At 36.3% G+C, this 16,694-nt stretch overlaps 1 protein-coding gene across 1 annotated transcript in view; it reads left to right on the top strand.

Annotated features, from left to right (window-relative positions):
• LOC140154794 (beta-arrestin-1-like) overlaps positions 1 to 16,694 on the top strand; it is a 150,723-nt gene that overhangs the window by 6,392 nt on the left and 127,637 nt on the right. Inside the window, exon 2 of the mRNA XM_072177372.1 lies at positions 11,331 to 12,382. Coding sequence (XP_072033473.1) covers positions 12,294 to 12,382 — 89 coding nt within the window. The 5' untranslated portion in view covers positions 11,331 to 12,293. The remainder of the gene's footprint in view (positions 1 to 11,330; positions 12,383 to 16,694) is intronic.

The following is a 16,694-nucleotide window of genomic DNA, read 5'->3' as shown; positions in this document are numbered from 1 at the left end:
GACATATATAGTTTTCCATACTTTAAATGCTTTCTTCAGCCTGATTAACCCTTGCAAAGGTTAAAAAATCGCTAAAAATGCGTTTCCACTGCTCAAGTGTCACATCTAACCCTGAATATTTTCTTTGAATAAATAAGAATTTGTCTTTAAAAAGACAAGTTCACGGATCAGGTGTATAGTACATGTACTTTGACTTTGAGCTACTTTGGTCTAACATTCAATATTCATATCTGCGTCTTGACTCTGAAAACAATATTTTTTAAAACCTCATTTTGCATTTAGTTTTTAAGCCACCTCGAGCCACCTACAGGATCTCGTTTTGCATTTAGGTTTTTATTATGCTTGCAAAGTAGCAAAACTTTCTTTATATATGGCCCAATTCGTGTCTGGAAAAGGCTATCCCCTCTTACAACCTATCGACAGGTCTGATTTCTATAATGAGGTGTCACCGGGTTTGCAAGAGATAATAATACCAAATCTAAACACCATGAAATTAACCACATCACGACCAAGCTCACATTGGGCTTTTTAAAGGAATTTTATTAAGTCACCTACTCAAACAAATTTGGCTATAACTACAATGAAAATTGTATCTTATCACAAGTAAACAAAATAATTACACAGCTTGCTCTTGCTAGCTTTTGTCAGGGTCAGGGATATGTATGAACACCAATATTATACAGGTTTATAGGCCTACACATGGGTTATTACAAGAGTCAATAAACATTAGCCAACATTCAATTAACTATAGAGTATAGATAATGGACTTAGTTTTGTGCAATGTAGTAATTTTCTGAAGTAAATCGCTTGCTGCACAGTTTTCTATACAGAATGATATGTTTACTTTGTAATCAGGCCTGGCCCATGACCCTGCTAGTTTTGATTAACCAATCAGGTATGTGTATTGTTAGCATGTGATGGCTATAAGCCAATTGAAAACATGTTTCTAAAAAAGGCTAAAAAAGTCCTACTCCTGGACAGACTCTTTTCCGGGTTAGGGCTAATTAGTAAGTTGTCATGTGTGGCAAGATTAGATAAAGGCATACAAACTAGGGTATGAGATATTAGGAATTATTTCCTAGGCTCTTAAAGCACATGGTTGGGTGGGCTATATAGCCAGGGACGGATTTAAGCAGTGGCCCGATGGCCCGGGGCCAGTGGATTTTACGTCGGGCCAGTAAACTTCCAACAATGCTGGCCAAGCGGCCACTAGATTTTAAGCCAACACCCGGGGGTCACTTCCATTGTGGCCTGTACACCATCCGCGATAATCAACTTTTGAAAAGCACCCTAAACAAGGATTTAACCCTTGGCTAAAACGACACCCTAAACAGGGATTTCATTCCTAACATCAAATTTCATACCCTAAATTTCATTTCCGCATATTTAGAAATTGCAATTTTGCTACTCTTTTTTCCAATTTTTCCTGTTTTTGACACCCTAAACGCGATACGCCACGTGATCGTGCCTATCACAGAAAAAACGACCCTTTTACGCGTTTTCATTATCGCGGATGGTGTACAGGCCACAATGGGAGTGACCCCCGAGGCCAACACATAATGAGACAAGATATAATCAGTGATGGACATTATTTACACAGTTTCTGCTCCGCCTGTCACCTGTAATTTATATCTTTATTCAATGATTTTTCGTATATTTATATTCTTATTCTTGCGTTGCTAGCAAGTTGGAAATATACGGCCGCTTTTTACGGCAATAGTAGGCCTACGTACTACTTCCAAGCTCTTTCGTTCTGATCATGATGATGATAGCGATACCGCACCGCATATTTGAACCTTTGCCGGTGAACTTTTGGAACTAAAAAAGGCAGGACTACTTAATAATAGTGACTATACTCTCTACATTGAGTACATCAAAACAAATGTTAAGGTTTGCTTGACTTTGGGGGGTCGGATAGCGACGTTTCCACATATTTTTTGTGGGACCTGAGAGCACATCAGACATATCGAATTGCATTTTGAAAACGAGGAATGTCCTTCTGATATCAAATAATTTTGATTTTTTTTTAAATTCGCGATATACGGTAATACAAATTTTATGTCAAATGTTGAAAAATTGATATAGATCAGTGGCGTGCGCAAAGGAGGGCAGGGGGCCATGCCCCCCCACTTTTGTTGGTCATTCGGGGGAAAACCGTTAAATACGTCAAAATTTGCTCCTAATCAGACTCCATTCGGGTGAACTGAACAACCTGCCCCCTCCCAACTTTTAATGTGCTGCGCACGCCACTGATATAGATTTTCCCCAAAACACCAACAAAAAAAAATTAGGGTGTTTTTTTCTTGTTTTTTTTTGCAGTAGAAGATATTGAAAAAGCTGGGCCAGTAAATTTATTGCAGGGCCACTAGATCTGCCATTTCACTGGCCCGGAGGGCCAGTAGAAAACTGAAACCTAAGTCTGTCCCTGTATATAGCTATTCAAGACACAGGATATGTAAGGGATAAACTGTGCATATGAGATGTGGGTGCAAGTGGCATCATTTCACTGCCGTGAAAAAATAAATTTCCACAGAAAAGTTTAGATTGTCCCTTACAGTACAGCCCTAAGGATTATGGAAACTAAACTGACTATTGTAAAATCATAGACATTAGAGAACTTTCCAATCATTTTTAACCAAACCAGGGAAGTGCTACTAGCAAAATTAAGCACCTGATGCCACTATATCGCTAATATCTTGCACAAAAGTGGCCAAAAGCATCTAAAACTTACAGGATGAATTTGTGTTTAATTTCCGGTGAAGGTCTAGTGGTTCTTAAATGAGGCCAAAAATACACCTGTTTACAAAAAGAAATTGTCATCTCTAGGCAATTAACACCTGAAATCTGAGATAATGCTGACAAAACTTCAACCACAACAAGTGACCTGGTGGGTTAGAAATTCGGCGAGAATCCATTCTCGCAGATTCTCCGGGAGATTCTCATCAACAAAATGGCAAGAATCTAGATGGATTCTCATAAATATTTCAATTTATCATACAAAGTTATTGCGAGAATCCATGGATACTTGCAAAATTCCACTGAGAGAATCCAAACGGATTCTTGCACTTGGTTGCAAATTTCTGACCCTGAATGTGTTTGCCATAGGTGGCCAGCCGGGGAATTTTTACAGGTTGTAGGCAAGTGTAGGTGACAATCAGTGGCGTAGTGTGGGTCATCATATTGGGGGGGGGGCACCAACCATGATTGGGGGGCACCGGGGCGGATGGGGGGGCCCAAGCCAGTTTTTCGGCAATTTTCTTATGGGATTTTTAAAATTTTCAGATCGATGGGGGGCACATGCCCCGTGTTCTATGACGCCACGCCACTGGTGCAGCGTCTTAGGCAGGATTTGAAGGTTTGGGTGTGTAAATTCAAAAAACTGGGTGTGTAAATTTAAGATTTGTGTACAAAGTATAGGCCAAGTGGGCAAAAACTTGGCGTCTTTACAAATTTGGGTGTGTAAAACACTCTCTTCACGACTGGCTGCCTAAGCCCTTGCACTGGTGACAATCTGGTGGTGCTACCGACAGTTTCTTAGCCCAAAATGCTGTCCTGCAGCAATTTTGAACCCGGACCTTGCACCAAAAGCAAAGCCCAGTGTGTCATGCTCAGCTCAACCCATTATTGTTGACCTCAATTATAAATGGTAACATTATTTTAAAATTAGTGCTGTATTTTTCTGGGATAGGGAGTACTGAGTAGTACAAGTACAATAGAAGCAATTTACGTTTTTGTGCTAATTTTAATCTGCATAATTAATTGGAACTTATTTCTTGAAAAATTCAAATGAGGTCTAACTAATTATGCAGATTGAAGTTAAGGTGGCACACAGGATCACTAATAATCCATTATTATTCACCTCATAACTCGAAAAGTATTTATGTAAAGTATATAAAAGTATACATTTTATGAAAGGAAATGAGCTCATAAATCCATTTAAAATGTCAGTTTTGGGTCAAAAAGTACAATTTTCGAAAAAATCCCAAAAAACGGTTTTTTTGACCAAAAATTTTTGGTCCGCCATAAAAAATTTATTTGAAAATCAAAAACTATAAAACATGAATTTTATTAATTTTGACAAATAAATCAAGAAAGTGTTTTTTTATTTTTTTGAAATTTTGCTTAGTTTTTAAAATATAGGCAAAAAATCAGTAAAAACGTGAGACCCGTGTTCAAATTTTTGAATCATGGGTGATAAAAAAAGTTCTAGGCCCTAATTTAAAAAAATAAAAAAACTCTTTCTAGAATTTGATCATATCTAAACGTTTGACTTAAAAACTTACCTCAGAGATGCTTCATTTAGACGCTATGACGGACCAAAAATGGTTAAAAGTGGTCAAAAATGAACTTGCCGAAAATCGCGATTTAGAAAAATACAGCGGATTTTAGGTCCATTTTTGAAGATTATTCCATAAATAAATAATCCGTGATTTGTGACGCTTGGTCAAGTTAGAAAATAGAAGGGCGTCCAACTGCAGCAGATTGGCATTTTTTGGTGATTTAGAAGGTAAAATATACAATATGACAAAATTATCCGTGCACATTCGGCAGATGTTTATCCACATGGAGTAGCCATTTTATTTACTTCAGTCTTGTTTCCATGGTGCAGCAGAGCGTCTGGCAAGGCCGCGGCGTCGCGTTGGCGTGTGACGAGCGACTGGGCGCGCGGACAGCCAGACTTGTTAATACGCGAATACGTTGCACAGTGCATGGTCGTGTTGCCGCAAACGAAACCATGTTTATTTAAGCACAATTTTGTCATGTTCCGTATAAAAAAAGATCATGCTATGTATTAAAATTGCGGACATCAGAACATTAAAAATAGCATAGAATAACTGACAAGCAATTATTTTATGTCCATTGTCCTTTTCTGAACCGCAAACATGATGTTGTTACTACTCGTTGCTTTTTCTTTTTGGTAATTAATAAACTTTCTTAAATGGAAATGGCTTTTTTTGCATTGGTGCTTGACAAGCACCACAGCGGCCCGTCCGCCCGCGCCAAAGTTATGCATTTTAAAGTCCGTTATTATATAGGCCTACACCTTTTTATGGAATATCAAACACGTACAAAAGTCATAGTCCTATTATAGGCCTAAAGCCACAATAAAGTTATAAAATATTTTGTACCTACATCTATCATATACTCAAAAAAGTTGCCGAAGCAATATCTAATTGAGAAACAGTGTGGTGGCATTGAATGAAAAACACATTTAAACATATAGACACTAACAATCTTACACAAAAAAAAATTAGTTGTTACTTAAAGCTGTTTTGAAAGCTGAAATATTGGTGATGTTGAGAGTGTTTGGTGAGAGATCATTCCATTGAACTATTGTGTGGCCAAAAACTGAATTTGTAACTGTTGATTCTGGTTCTCATAACTCTGTATTTAGCTGGATGGTATTGCCTAGTGTTGTTATCAACCTGACGTTGGACGTAGTCTGGTTTTGGAATTGCAAGCGATTCATGTTGTATTTTAAACATAGTGGTAAGCCGGGCTTGTTTTCTTCTTTGTTCCAGTGTAGGCCATTGCAATTTATTGAGCATTTGTGTCATGGAGCCCTCTGTTCTGTTGTAGTTCTTTGTGACAAAGCGTGCTGCACTGTGCTGTATCATCTCAAGACGATGGATATCCGATGATGTAAAAGGGTCCCATACAGCACAGGCATATTCTAGATGGGGTCTTACAAGCATGAAGTATAGCTGTTCCTTTACCTTCTGCGGACATCTCCAAAGATTTCTACGCAGGAACCAGAGGGCTTTATTTGCCTTAGCTATGATGTTGTTAATGTGGATGCTCCATTTTAAATTATGCTGAAATGTTTACTCCAAGGTAGGGATGGTGAGAGACATATTCCAGTTCATCATTACACATCGTATATGTACTAATGAGGGGATTTTTCTTGGTTGTGATTCTGAGTGTCTTACATTTAGCGGTATTGAAGCGCATTTGCCATTTTTCAGCCCAATTACAAAGAGATGTTAAGTCCTTCTGCAGAATATCTGTATCTTGAGATGTGTGAATGACTCTGTATAGAAGACAGTCGTCCGCGAACAATCGTATTTTTGTTGAACTATCGATGTGGTCTGCAATATCATTAATATATAGGAGGAACATTAAAGGGCCTAATACCGTTCCTTGGGGAACTCCTGATTTAACTTTTGCTGGGTCCGATGTTTCACCGTCCACCACAACTCTTTGCGTTCTTGTTGTCAACCATTTGTTAATCCATGTCAGGAGGCTGCCGCTCACTCCATAAAAATCTAACTTCTGCAACAGCCTCTGGTGGGGTACAACATCGAATGCTTTCTGGAAATCTAATATTTGGAGGTCAGTTTGGTGCTTTTGGTCTAAGTTATGAGCAAGATCCTCGATTGTGATGAGTAGTTGCGATTCACATGAATGACCAGATCTGAAACCATGCTGAAAAGTGGACAAAATATGATGCTTTTCAACATGAGACATAATGTGACGGAAAATAATATGTTCAATGAGTTTACAGGTAACAGAGGTTAAAGATACTGGGCGGTAGTTTGCCGGTTTACTTTTCTCCCCCACCGCATAAAAAGTGAATAAAAATACAACAAAAAAATAATAAAAAGTGTGTCTGTTGTTGTTTTCAATCAAATAAACGTGTAAAAAGTGGGGTAAAAGTTGTATTAAATATGTCTTGAATAAACTTCTTGTAAAACGGACAAAAAGTATGGCTAGGCCTATATGTTACACGGGCAAAACACGGAGAGGTCACAAGAAAACGAAAATACACGGAAATTAACATATAGCCTAACAAAACCGAATTTCAAAAGTAGAAAACGGAAAACTTATGGCTTAAATTAGAGTGTGGTTTTACGACCCTGTATGATTATACAGTAGCCTATATAATAGGCATCATGCTGTAAAGAGCGTTTTTAAACATTGCATGAAAACATTCACGAAAAATGCTTTAAAGCAGTTTACCGTTTTAAAATATGCAGAAAACATTATAAACGTGAAAGTTGAAAGCCAGACAAACATTGCAAATAAAAAGACATGCGGCCAAAACATTCGCAAAAAGTGTTGTAAAACCAAAAGCTTTTATCGCAATCATGGCATGGTAGACCTAATAGGCCTACTAATGGAAATGTAGTTAAATGGGTTATGAAAAAAGCACGAATTTGCGTTTTCGATTATGTTTCTCGTTTGAAATTATTTAGCATTAAAACATTCACGAAAATGCTTTCATAAACGCGTGCTCGCTATGCCGATCATTGATCAAATATCGAAATTTTTGACTTACAGTTGTAGGCCTGTGCCTAGATGGTCGATATGATTGTATTGAAATGTCAACGTTTTTTGACATTGCGTTACGGTCAATCAGGAGTATAGAGAACGTTTGAAAATGAATCTTAAATCCGTGTTTTAATAAACTTTGAAACATTATTCAGGGCCTTATGTATTTAATAAAGGCCTACCGGTAGTAACTGCTTGCCTATTTTTTATGGTCTTCAAAATTAAGACGAAACTGAACGACATGAGAGGCCCCCCTAACCAAGGCTGGGACTGCATAAAATATATATGCCTATCGTTTCTTGTCCAACTACACCAACTTGGTAAATCAAATAATAACAATGAAATGAATGAATGAATGAATGAATGAATGAATGAAATAAAACAAATTTTTTAAACATAAAATAATAAGCCTAATGATGTACTATACGGGCTAAGTCTAGCCTATTAGCAAAATATTTAGGGCCTACGTTTTCTATCATATCTACCAGATTGCGTCATCATTACAGGGCTTCTTACGGGTAACTACTTCTTACAGATAAATTTTCAGAATGAAACTTGAAAAACAAAACATAAACAAAAAAAAATCACTATTTATGTTCATATAAAAAAAAGACTGTAAAATTTATACCACTACCACCAGCACTTTTTTTTGGCGAAATTTAACGAGTAGGCCTACAGATTCTGGGCCGGGACGGTGGTGGTCTGTCGGCCCGCAGTTTCGCAATGCAATGGTGCAAGCTTTACCTATACCTTGGAAGAGATCAATACGATAAAATACGGTAGTGATCGCGATTGGTGACTCCAGCGCCTGAATCAGCAATCACCCGCCCATCCAGTTTACCTTGTGTGCGTGTTTTTGCTAGCTGTACGCCGCAGTACACATTACGCTAACGCGATCTATTGCGAGAAAACAATGATGTTATTTGCTTTTGCATTTTGACAAATTTTAATGAAAAAGGGTCTTTAAAATAGCTTTTCTTATGGTTCAAATTTTAAGATTTCTTTAAAATCTATTAATGACAAGATAAAATAGGGTGTGAAGATGACATTAGTGATGAAAACTCAATTTTGGCCATGTAACACTTCAGTGATCCTGTGTGCCTCCTTAACAAAATCCTCAATGTAATTTGCTTCTGTAGTACATGTACTGCATACATATATGTACCCAGTCTCACACAATTGCAATTACCTAGCAAATTAATTTTGAATACTGTGAAAATGTAATAAAGTTTAACACAGTGCAACAAGTTAAACTCAATTTACCCTTGCTGAGAAATGGACCAATCCATGTTATTGTTTACCGGGTCAGATGTCAATCATTGTCATGCAGATAAATTTGTATTGTTTGGCTCGACCCGGAACCAATGGGATTTACCGCCTTCATGGGGGTTTCGGGCGTGATTAGGTGGTGATTTATTCACTGTTGGTTTTGTATTGGACACGACAACAACAAAAATCTTTGGTTACCGATTCTTAGAAATCAACAGCAACTTCATAAGACATAAACAACTGACTGATTGATGATAAAAAATCAAGCTTTGGGAAGCTTAAAATGTGCACGCTTACTGCATCAATAACAAGGACACGCTGATTTTTCTACCTTGTTTCTGCTTACTGCACAACAATATAATCATGATTCAGGTTCCGAATTTAATGCTGCGCTATGTATAATTGGTGGCGAGTTCGGCGAAGTCAGTATTCTATACAATCGTCTTGGAAAATTACGGTAGACGAATCCCACTGAACAGCACAACATGCACGCAAAGCAGTCATCTTCAAGACTTCATGAAATTTGTGGTTGAGTAATTTCTGATTAGACGCAGAATATATCCGGGTGAGAATAAATGTACCCAGTCTCACACAATTGCAATTACCTAGCAAATTAATTTTGAATACTGTGAAAATGTAATTAAAATATTTTGCCACACTTTCAGTTTTCTGCTTTACTAATTTTGGCCTGATTGGAGTAAGCTGTTAGCGAGCCAAAATACCATCAACGCCAGAAAGGGCATAAAATAAATAAATTTCGGATTTATATAGCGCTTTTTCCAGCTAGATCTTGAAGGATTCAAAGCGCTGTAATTTCGCTGCCATGGTGAATCATCACAATCAGATCATTTATATGTGATCCGATCATGCAAAATGAGTCGGATGGCGGGAATATTGATTTTGAGGTGTAGGCAACAATCGTATTCAACTTTCTTAGTATTTTATTGTTCTGAGCTACACTAAACTAGCCATATCTCTGGAACCATACATCTACTCTAATTATGATGGTGATTTAACTGATTTTAGCAAAAAAAATAAGCTCTGAGAATGGCTCATGTAATGAAATTGAAAACTGAATTATGAGTTTGATCGACACCAGACTCGTTTAGCTTGATCGCATCACATATTATAATAAGAAAATTCTATTAAAATTTTTACATCACTAGTGTGGATTTCCAAAAAAAGATTGTCAACCTTTGAAAACCGAAAGCAAATATCATCTATACATCATCTTTGGTAATAAAATTTCACTTTAAATTATACAAAAATCTTTTGCAGATTTGCAAAAAAGATTGATAACCTTTGAAACTGAAAGTAAATATAATGTATGCAGTAAAATATCACATTTACCTGTATATCTTGCGTATACCCCAGTGATTTAGACAGCACTTGCATTGTCATATTATGTTGTCATCTTCAATCATTTGTAATAGCTTAATGGTATGATGACATGTACCAATTTAAAACTGTTGCCATGGTAATCCATCAATGTACCTGTAGTACTGTACCCTTGATTTGGTGATGTAATACTACTTTATTTTTAGTTAAGGTACGATATATATTGGGTAATGGTTAAAGTGTTAGTTGGCATCTGATTTGCCTTGGTGCTCAAGAATTTGAAAGTGGACCCATCCATATACCACAATTTTCGCAAAATAGGGAAATTTAGGCTACAGAAGGGCAAAATTGTGTTATTTTTCGGTAAAAAAAAAAGCAGGCCCGTACGCAGGATTTTTTTTGGGGGTAGCTGATTTTGAAAAAGTGGACTTTTTTCCAAAACTTATGATGGATGGCTTTTCATCCCAGCTACATACACTTTAAGTACATGTCATTAGATTTATACAATTTACTTCGAGGACTGTTAAATTTCAAAAATATCCAATTTTAATCATTTGTCGTAAAATATGTAATTCTATTTAATAGAACGAATAGAACAATTTCGTTATAGTTACTGTTTTTGTTTTGTTTTTATACCAAATTATGCAGAAAATGCAAACAAGCCAGATTTGTAAAAATCAATTGTTTAAAACCTAAAATTAATAAGGCTTTCATCTTACATGTAAACAATATATTTACATGGGAGAAAAATATTAAAATTTTTCCCCTTAAATTTGTTTTCTTTTTCTGGATTTCTCAGTTCAGCATTATCAATATTATATATATTTCCTCTCTTTTGAATTCTTTGATCTTACATTGAATTCATTGACATTTTCCCCCAACAAAGATTCCTTTATTGTAGCTTACTATATTAAATTACATATCAAATTTTATCCTCTTGACTTCAAGTGAGCTTTATTTTTGTAACTCTACTATTTGCAAATTTGACAAAAAAATCATCTAGAAAATTGATTTTATGCAATTATTAAAATCTATTAGTCCCGCAGTATAAATTAATACTAGTGTAGAGTTACAGAGATGAATGTGACCTTTTAAATCACTAGACAGTTTTCATCACGAAATCATTGTAAATTGATCAATAGATTGGGCATGTTATATATATATATATAATATTTAACATTTGCGCATCACTGTGTGCCATGAATGTTTACACAAACAGAAAATGTGTCATTGTAATTCTATTGTATTTTTAATGTAATTTTATTATTTGCATCCAATGATAAAAGAAACATCCAATGTCTGTGTGACTCCCATTTATAAATATACCTTTCACTTATATTTTCATCCGGTGTTCATGATGACAATGAACTTTTATTAATAAATCTTCAATATCTATATATACATGTATATTATTTTGTATTTAAATATATTTTACTCTGATTTACTTACAGGTCTTTCTTACGTTGACATTGCTGTAAAACAATTCTTGAGAGCTCTGACAGCCAAGGCCAGATCAATTTATGCAGGAGGCTGCTTGAGCACACAAGGTATAGGTTTTTGCAACAGACAGTGACAGAGGGAGATATTTTATCGTTGTCAAGGAGCAGTGTTATATCATCCTCATCCTCATCCTCCTGAGCATAGAAGATTAAGTTTTGCAGTATCTAGTGAAAGACAGTGATTTTACCAATTTGTGGTGAACACTGCCGACACATAACAATTAACTCTTATAATACTAGGCAAAGACTGCATATTGTTATCACATTCATTAGCACTTCGCCAGCTGCCGGTAGAGGTTTGAGCCTGGTTATAATTGGCAGTTAGAACATTACTGAATTTGTATGCAGCAGCTACGCCTCACATAGGGACAGAAAGTGGCATATGTTCGGATGCGTGAAATCTTACTATCTCGTTAGATGGTGTGTTAGTGAAAACAGTGTTTTTTTGTTTCAGTTACATCATAATTATACAATTTATTCATTATTAAGCACACTATTTCCAGATCAGAGGTCAGTCAGATAGATAGCCCAACACACACACACACATACATTTTGTATACGTGCGTCGTGTGTATGTGTAGCTCTCTTCTCCCCATCTCAGCTTGTTGAGGCAAGCCTGTATGCATGTAAGTGTGCAGTGCAGTAAATGCATACAATATATTAAGGCAAGCAGCAGTAGCTCCTCACCACCACCACCACGCTGGGGCACTTGAGCAAATAAGCTTGCATACGGAAAAGACAGAAACCTGCCATCCCAGTCACCTCGTTAGTCTACAGGCCATACTGTATGCGGACAGGAACCGTGTCTGTAGTGTAATACAACGGTTGAAGGACATCCGGGGAGCAGCCAAGGATTTCAGTAAGAAACCATATGATAGCGTAATAAACAACACTTGTAACCGACTTGTATTCAACATGGCTACCACAGAAACGGGCGGAAACACAGCGGACCAAACGCAGTCGCAACAAAACGGACCAGATTCAAATAAAAAGCAGGGAACAAGGTAAGACGATATCATCGTGTAAATCAATGTGCATAAATCAGTGTGTTAATGTGTTAAGTATTTTCTAAGGGGGAAATTATGAATGGTTTGCTTTTGCAGTGCTGATGTAGCGGTCGGGATTAATTTTGATTGAATACAGTTTTGAGATATTCAGTCCATGTACATACATTGCATTAACCAAATCCTGGATATTGCAAGTCTTTATTTTGTTTTTTTTTTTTCTTTATTTTGAATCAATGGATGTAAGGGCTTTTTGTGGGAGGGGGGGGGGGAGGAGTTGAGGTACGTGCACATGTGGGTGGGTGTTTGTGTTTAGCATTTGTACACACAATAATGCATGCAGGGGTATGTTTTCTGTATATGCTTGTGTGCGAGTTATGCAAACATGTGTTTGTCAACAAAGGCAAATAAAGACGCACACATGAGAAATCTCTGTATAACGGGGGACGCACAAGAAAGGTGGACGTCCACAGATCCTAGATGGTATTTTTTCTAGATGTAAATGCTGTAAGATGTATTATAGATAAATGACTGTGGATAGCAGTTGCAGGTATATGGTGAGTCTGCTTTTGGAAGGTAAAAACTTGACCATGCCCTGGGTAAAAAAAAAAAAAAGTTGTTGTGTTGCCCTCAGTGACCAACCCTAAATCCTGACAAATGAGGGTCATAATTTTTTTTTAATGACAATTTGTACAGATATGTTCAAAAAATCAATACTTTTCACTTAAAATTGATATTTTATTGAAAGACTAGTCTTAAATTAATTATCTAACTAGTATCCAGTTGTCAATTATGCCCCTTATGGAAGAAACATTATTTAATATTTGTGGGGATTTTTAAAAACTGAAGGTTAAAAAAGGAAAAGAAAAAAAATAAATTGATCAACCGACCAACCAAACTTTCCCATTTTTCCCACTTGAGGGCAACACAACAATTTTTTTTTTTGGCCTTATGTGTGCTTTGATATGCATTGGGATATATATATGTACCTGTGCAGCAAATTGTGTATATAATGTAACACACACAAAGTCTCTCAATCTGGGCTATGACAATGTAACCTGGGCAAAATGAAAAGGAAAAAGTTGAACACAAATTGAAGATAGGTGTAGGGTAAATTGAAGATACATGTATGTGAAGCTATAATTACCATTTTTATCATAACATATATTATTTTCAAGATATTGATATCATATAGCCCTGTGTAAGTCTTTGTAGGCAGCTTAGGTAAACATTGACAACAAAATGATTATAATTTTGATCATTTTTCCATTGGCTTGTTAGTTGAATGTCAAGGAAATCTTGGTTTATAATTGAATTGTAATCATATATCAATTATAATTGAACATCAGGTCAAATCATATTGAATGGTTTCTGATTGATTTTGAAGCAGAGGTCATGTTTTATTACTATTAAAGGCACTTGGATTAATCTCTGAGAAAATGTTACAAATAGGGGCCTATTTGAAATTTTGTAGGAATTATAGCTAAAAAAGTGAAGGAGCTACATGTATTTAACATTCTCATTTACTAATTTTTAATAGACAAATCAATAAGTGCATGCTATCTCTTTTGAAGTCATTGTGTCAAATCAGAGGGGTCTGTTTTGGGCCGAGGTACCAAAGATGAGGAAAAATACAGAGGCCCAACATAAACCGGGACGATTTCATGCAATGACCGTAAAACAGATGCTGCAAAGTTATTATCATCATTCATTACTGCCAATTTAGAAATTTGCTTCGTGAAAATCGCATGTTTTGTTAAAAAACACTGTTGAAAGTTTTTTTAATTCGCATTAATATGAGATGCTTTAGTATGCAGGCTTACTCACGGATACACACACTTGTTTGCGTGTTAAGAAGCTGTATGCAAAAACGCAGGTCATTCATGTGGGAGATTGGTACAATTATGTACTTTGTGATCAGTTGTGAGCATTTGTGTCCATGTGTTTACAAATAATAAAATATCAAGCATGAGAATATCCTTTTTTTAAAAGGAATTACTTTTTAGGGGGGCCCCAAATTTTCGAATTTTTATTTCTTTTTAGCCCATATTGAGCATTTTGCCATATTTTACACACCTTTCCCTTTTTTTCAGAAATTTCCTTTTGTTTTTAATTGAAATGTATTGTCATGCCTGAAATATGATTGGATCATGTTTATTCATGAGGTTATGATTTTAATTTTAAACATAACTTGACACAAAAGAAGAAAAAAAACAGCAGTGCAAAAACATGAAGGTCTGGTTTGCATGTGTACACATGTACACTGAGACTCTAATATTGACTAAAAATGTCCAATTATTTCTTTATTAGCTTCTACTTTTCTGATTTTATGAATCATCAATAGTGCCTTTCATGGAAATGTGGATGTGACTGTGCAATTAAAATGGATGAACTAAAATTGTAGTGCAAGAAAAGAAATTAGAATCATTGAATAGTAGGAACCTGAGTTTGGCAAAAGGGTCATGCAGCAGGACTGCATATTATGTGCACATTGGATTTTCAGCACTTGTTCCCTTTCTGTGATGTGATGTCAGATCCAGGGTGATGAGTGGAATGAGAAGTGAATGTCCATGATGATGATGACACTGATATGAAAATGTGGCATGTCACACAAGATGATACATGTACAATGTACATGTTGTAGTATCGGTGACAAAATTATGTACATGATGAAGCCACAAGAGCATGATCTTTAATGAATTTACTTGTTTACTTGCAAAATATGAGTACAGTTGGTAAAATTAACATGGAAGGGCAGATGCATGGGAAATACAATAGGTGAGACTTTCTTGAGATGATGACCAAGTTTTATTGTGGACATGAACAATACTTATAGGATCCACAACTTTACAAGTATAAGTCCCCCCTAACTCTTTTTGAAATAAATCAAAAGAATAATGAAAAAGGGGCAAAAGTACTTGACAGGGACTCAAACGCATTCACCAGAAGAATAAGGAAGCCATCCAAATCCGCAAAAGGGGGGCCAAAGCAATCAACGGGAAATGTCAACAAGCCGTTTCAAGCGGAAAAGCAGTGGACCAAGACACTTGTGATCAAGCCATCAGCCCAGATGGCGAAAGCTAAAGTCGTGAGTTACTTTTTATTGGATTTGCCTAGCAAAATGTCTAATTATACAAATAGTAGTCATTTCAGGAGGATCTAATGTGGAGAAGCAGGCGTTTCATTACGCGACAAAGCTGATGGGTACCAATTATTTTGATACATTCTGTATGCCATGCCTGGCCTACATTATCATTTGGGAGTTGACTCCTATGGTCTCAGATGCAACTTTTAAAACAGTCTGTTTTTATAAGTGTGATGCTATAAATTTGTCCAGATGTGTACAACAAATAAGGCTACACATGTACATTTTTACATTTTGTAAACTATTTATTCGATTAATTTCAAAAAGCGTTAGGGGGACTTATAAATTGTGAATCCTATATAGATGCTAATAGTTACCACATTAGTGCTGGCCATTTGGTCGGGAGCTTGCAGATTGAGGGACCTGGGTTTGACACACAAAAAAATGTTCACTTTGAAACAAAAAAATAAATGTATCTTGGAGAAAATGTTGGTTACAATAGGAAGATCACTTAGTTTGACAGGAAAATTGGGCTGCCTTGCCTTTGGCAGCACCAGGATTATTTTTCTGCGGGTGGGGAGCAAGGGAGGGGGGAGCAAAGTGAAATGGGGAGGGAGGGACAAAAATAAGAACATGACAGGGTGGACCCAAGTTTGGCCCCATAGCACCCCTCGTATCAAAATGATTGGTACCCATCAGTTTTGTAAGACAATCCTGCTTCTTTTTTGCAACATAGGATCATATTGTAATGACCAGGATTTATAGTGTTATAAATATATAACATTCATCTATAAATAAAGTAGCTCCTATGTTGCATAAAATCAGAATTTTGATCAATTTTTGAGTTCAAGACGCATGTTTCTTTCGCAATACTCAAGCTAATGACTATCATATCCTTTCAACACATATGTTCAAGTGCAAGGATCTAAATATCTAAGTAGCTCCTATGTTGCATTTTGATGTGACAGTCTTGTCTATAATCACTGGTAGGCTGATGGGTACCAATAATTTTAATACAACCTAGTATTATAACCATAGAAAGGACAGATGCAGAGTCAGTTATTTCCATGCTATATCGCACCATTTAATAATGAACCAGGTTTTTAAAGCACAATTATTGTCTTTGCCCTGGGGGGAGAGAGCATGTTATTGTGTTTGCTTCAAGAGGTAATAATTATCTACCTGATGGGTAATTATGTCTATTTCCCTCATCAGAAACCGAATGTG

Source organism: Amphiura filiformis, chromosome 6, assembly GCF_039555335.1.
Source record: "Amphiura filiformis chromosome 6, Afil_fr2py, whole genome shotgun sequence".
Taxonomy (NCBI): Eukaryota; Metazoa; Echinodermata; class Ophiuroidea; order Amphilepidida; family Amphiuridae; genus Amphiura; species Amphiura filiformis.
Note: the sequence above shows the minus strand (reverse complement) of the source record. Positions and strands in the feature narration are given on the sequence as shown.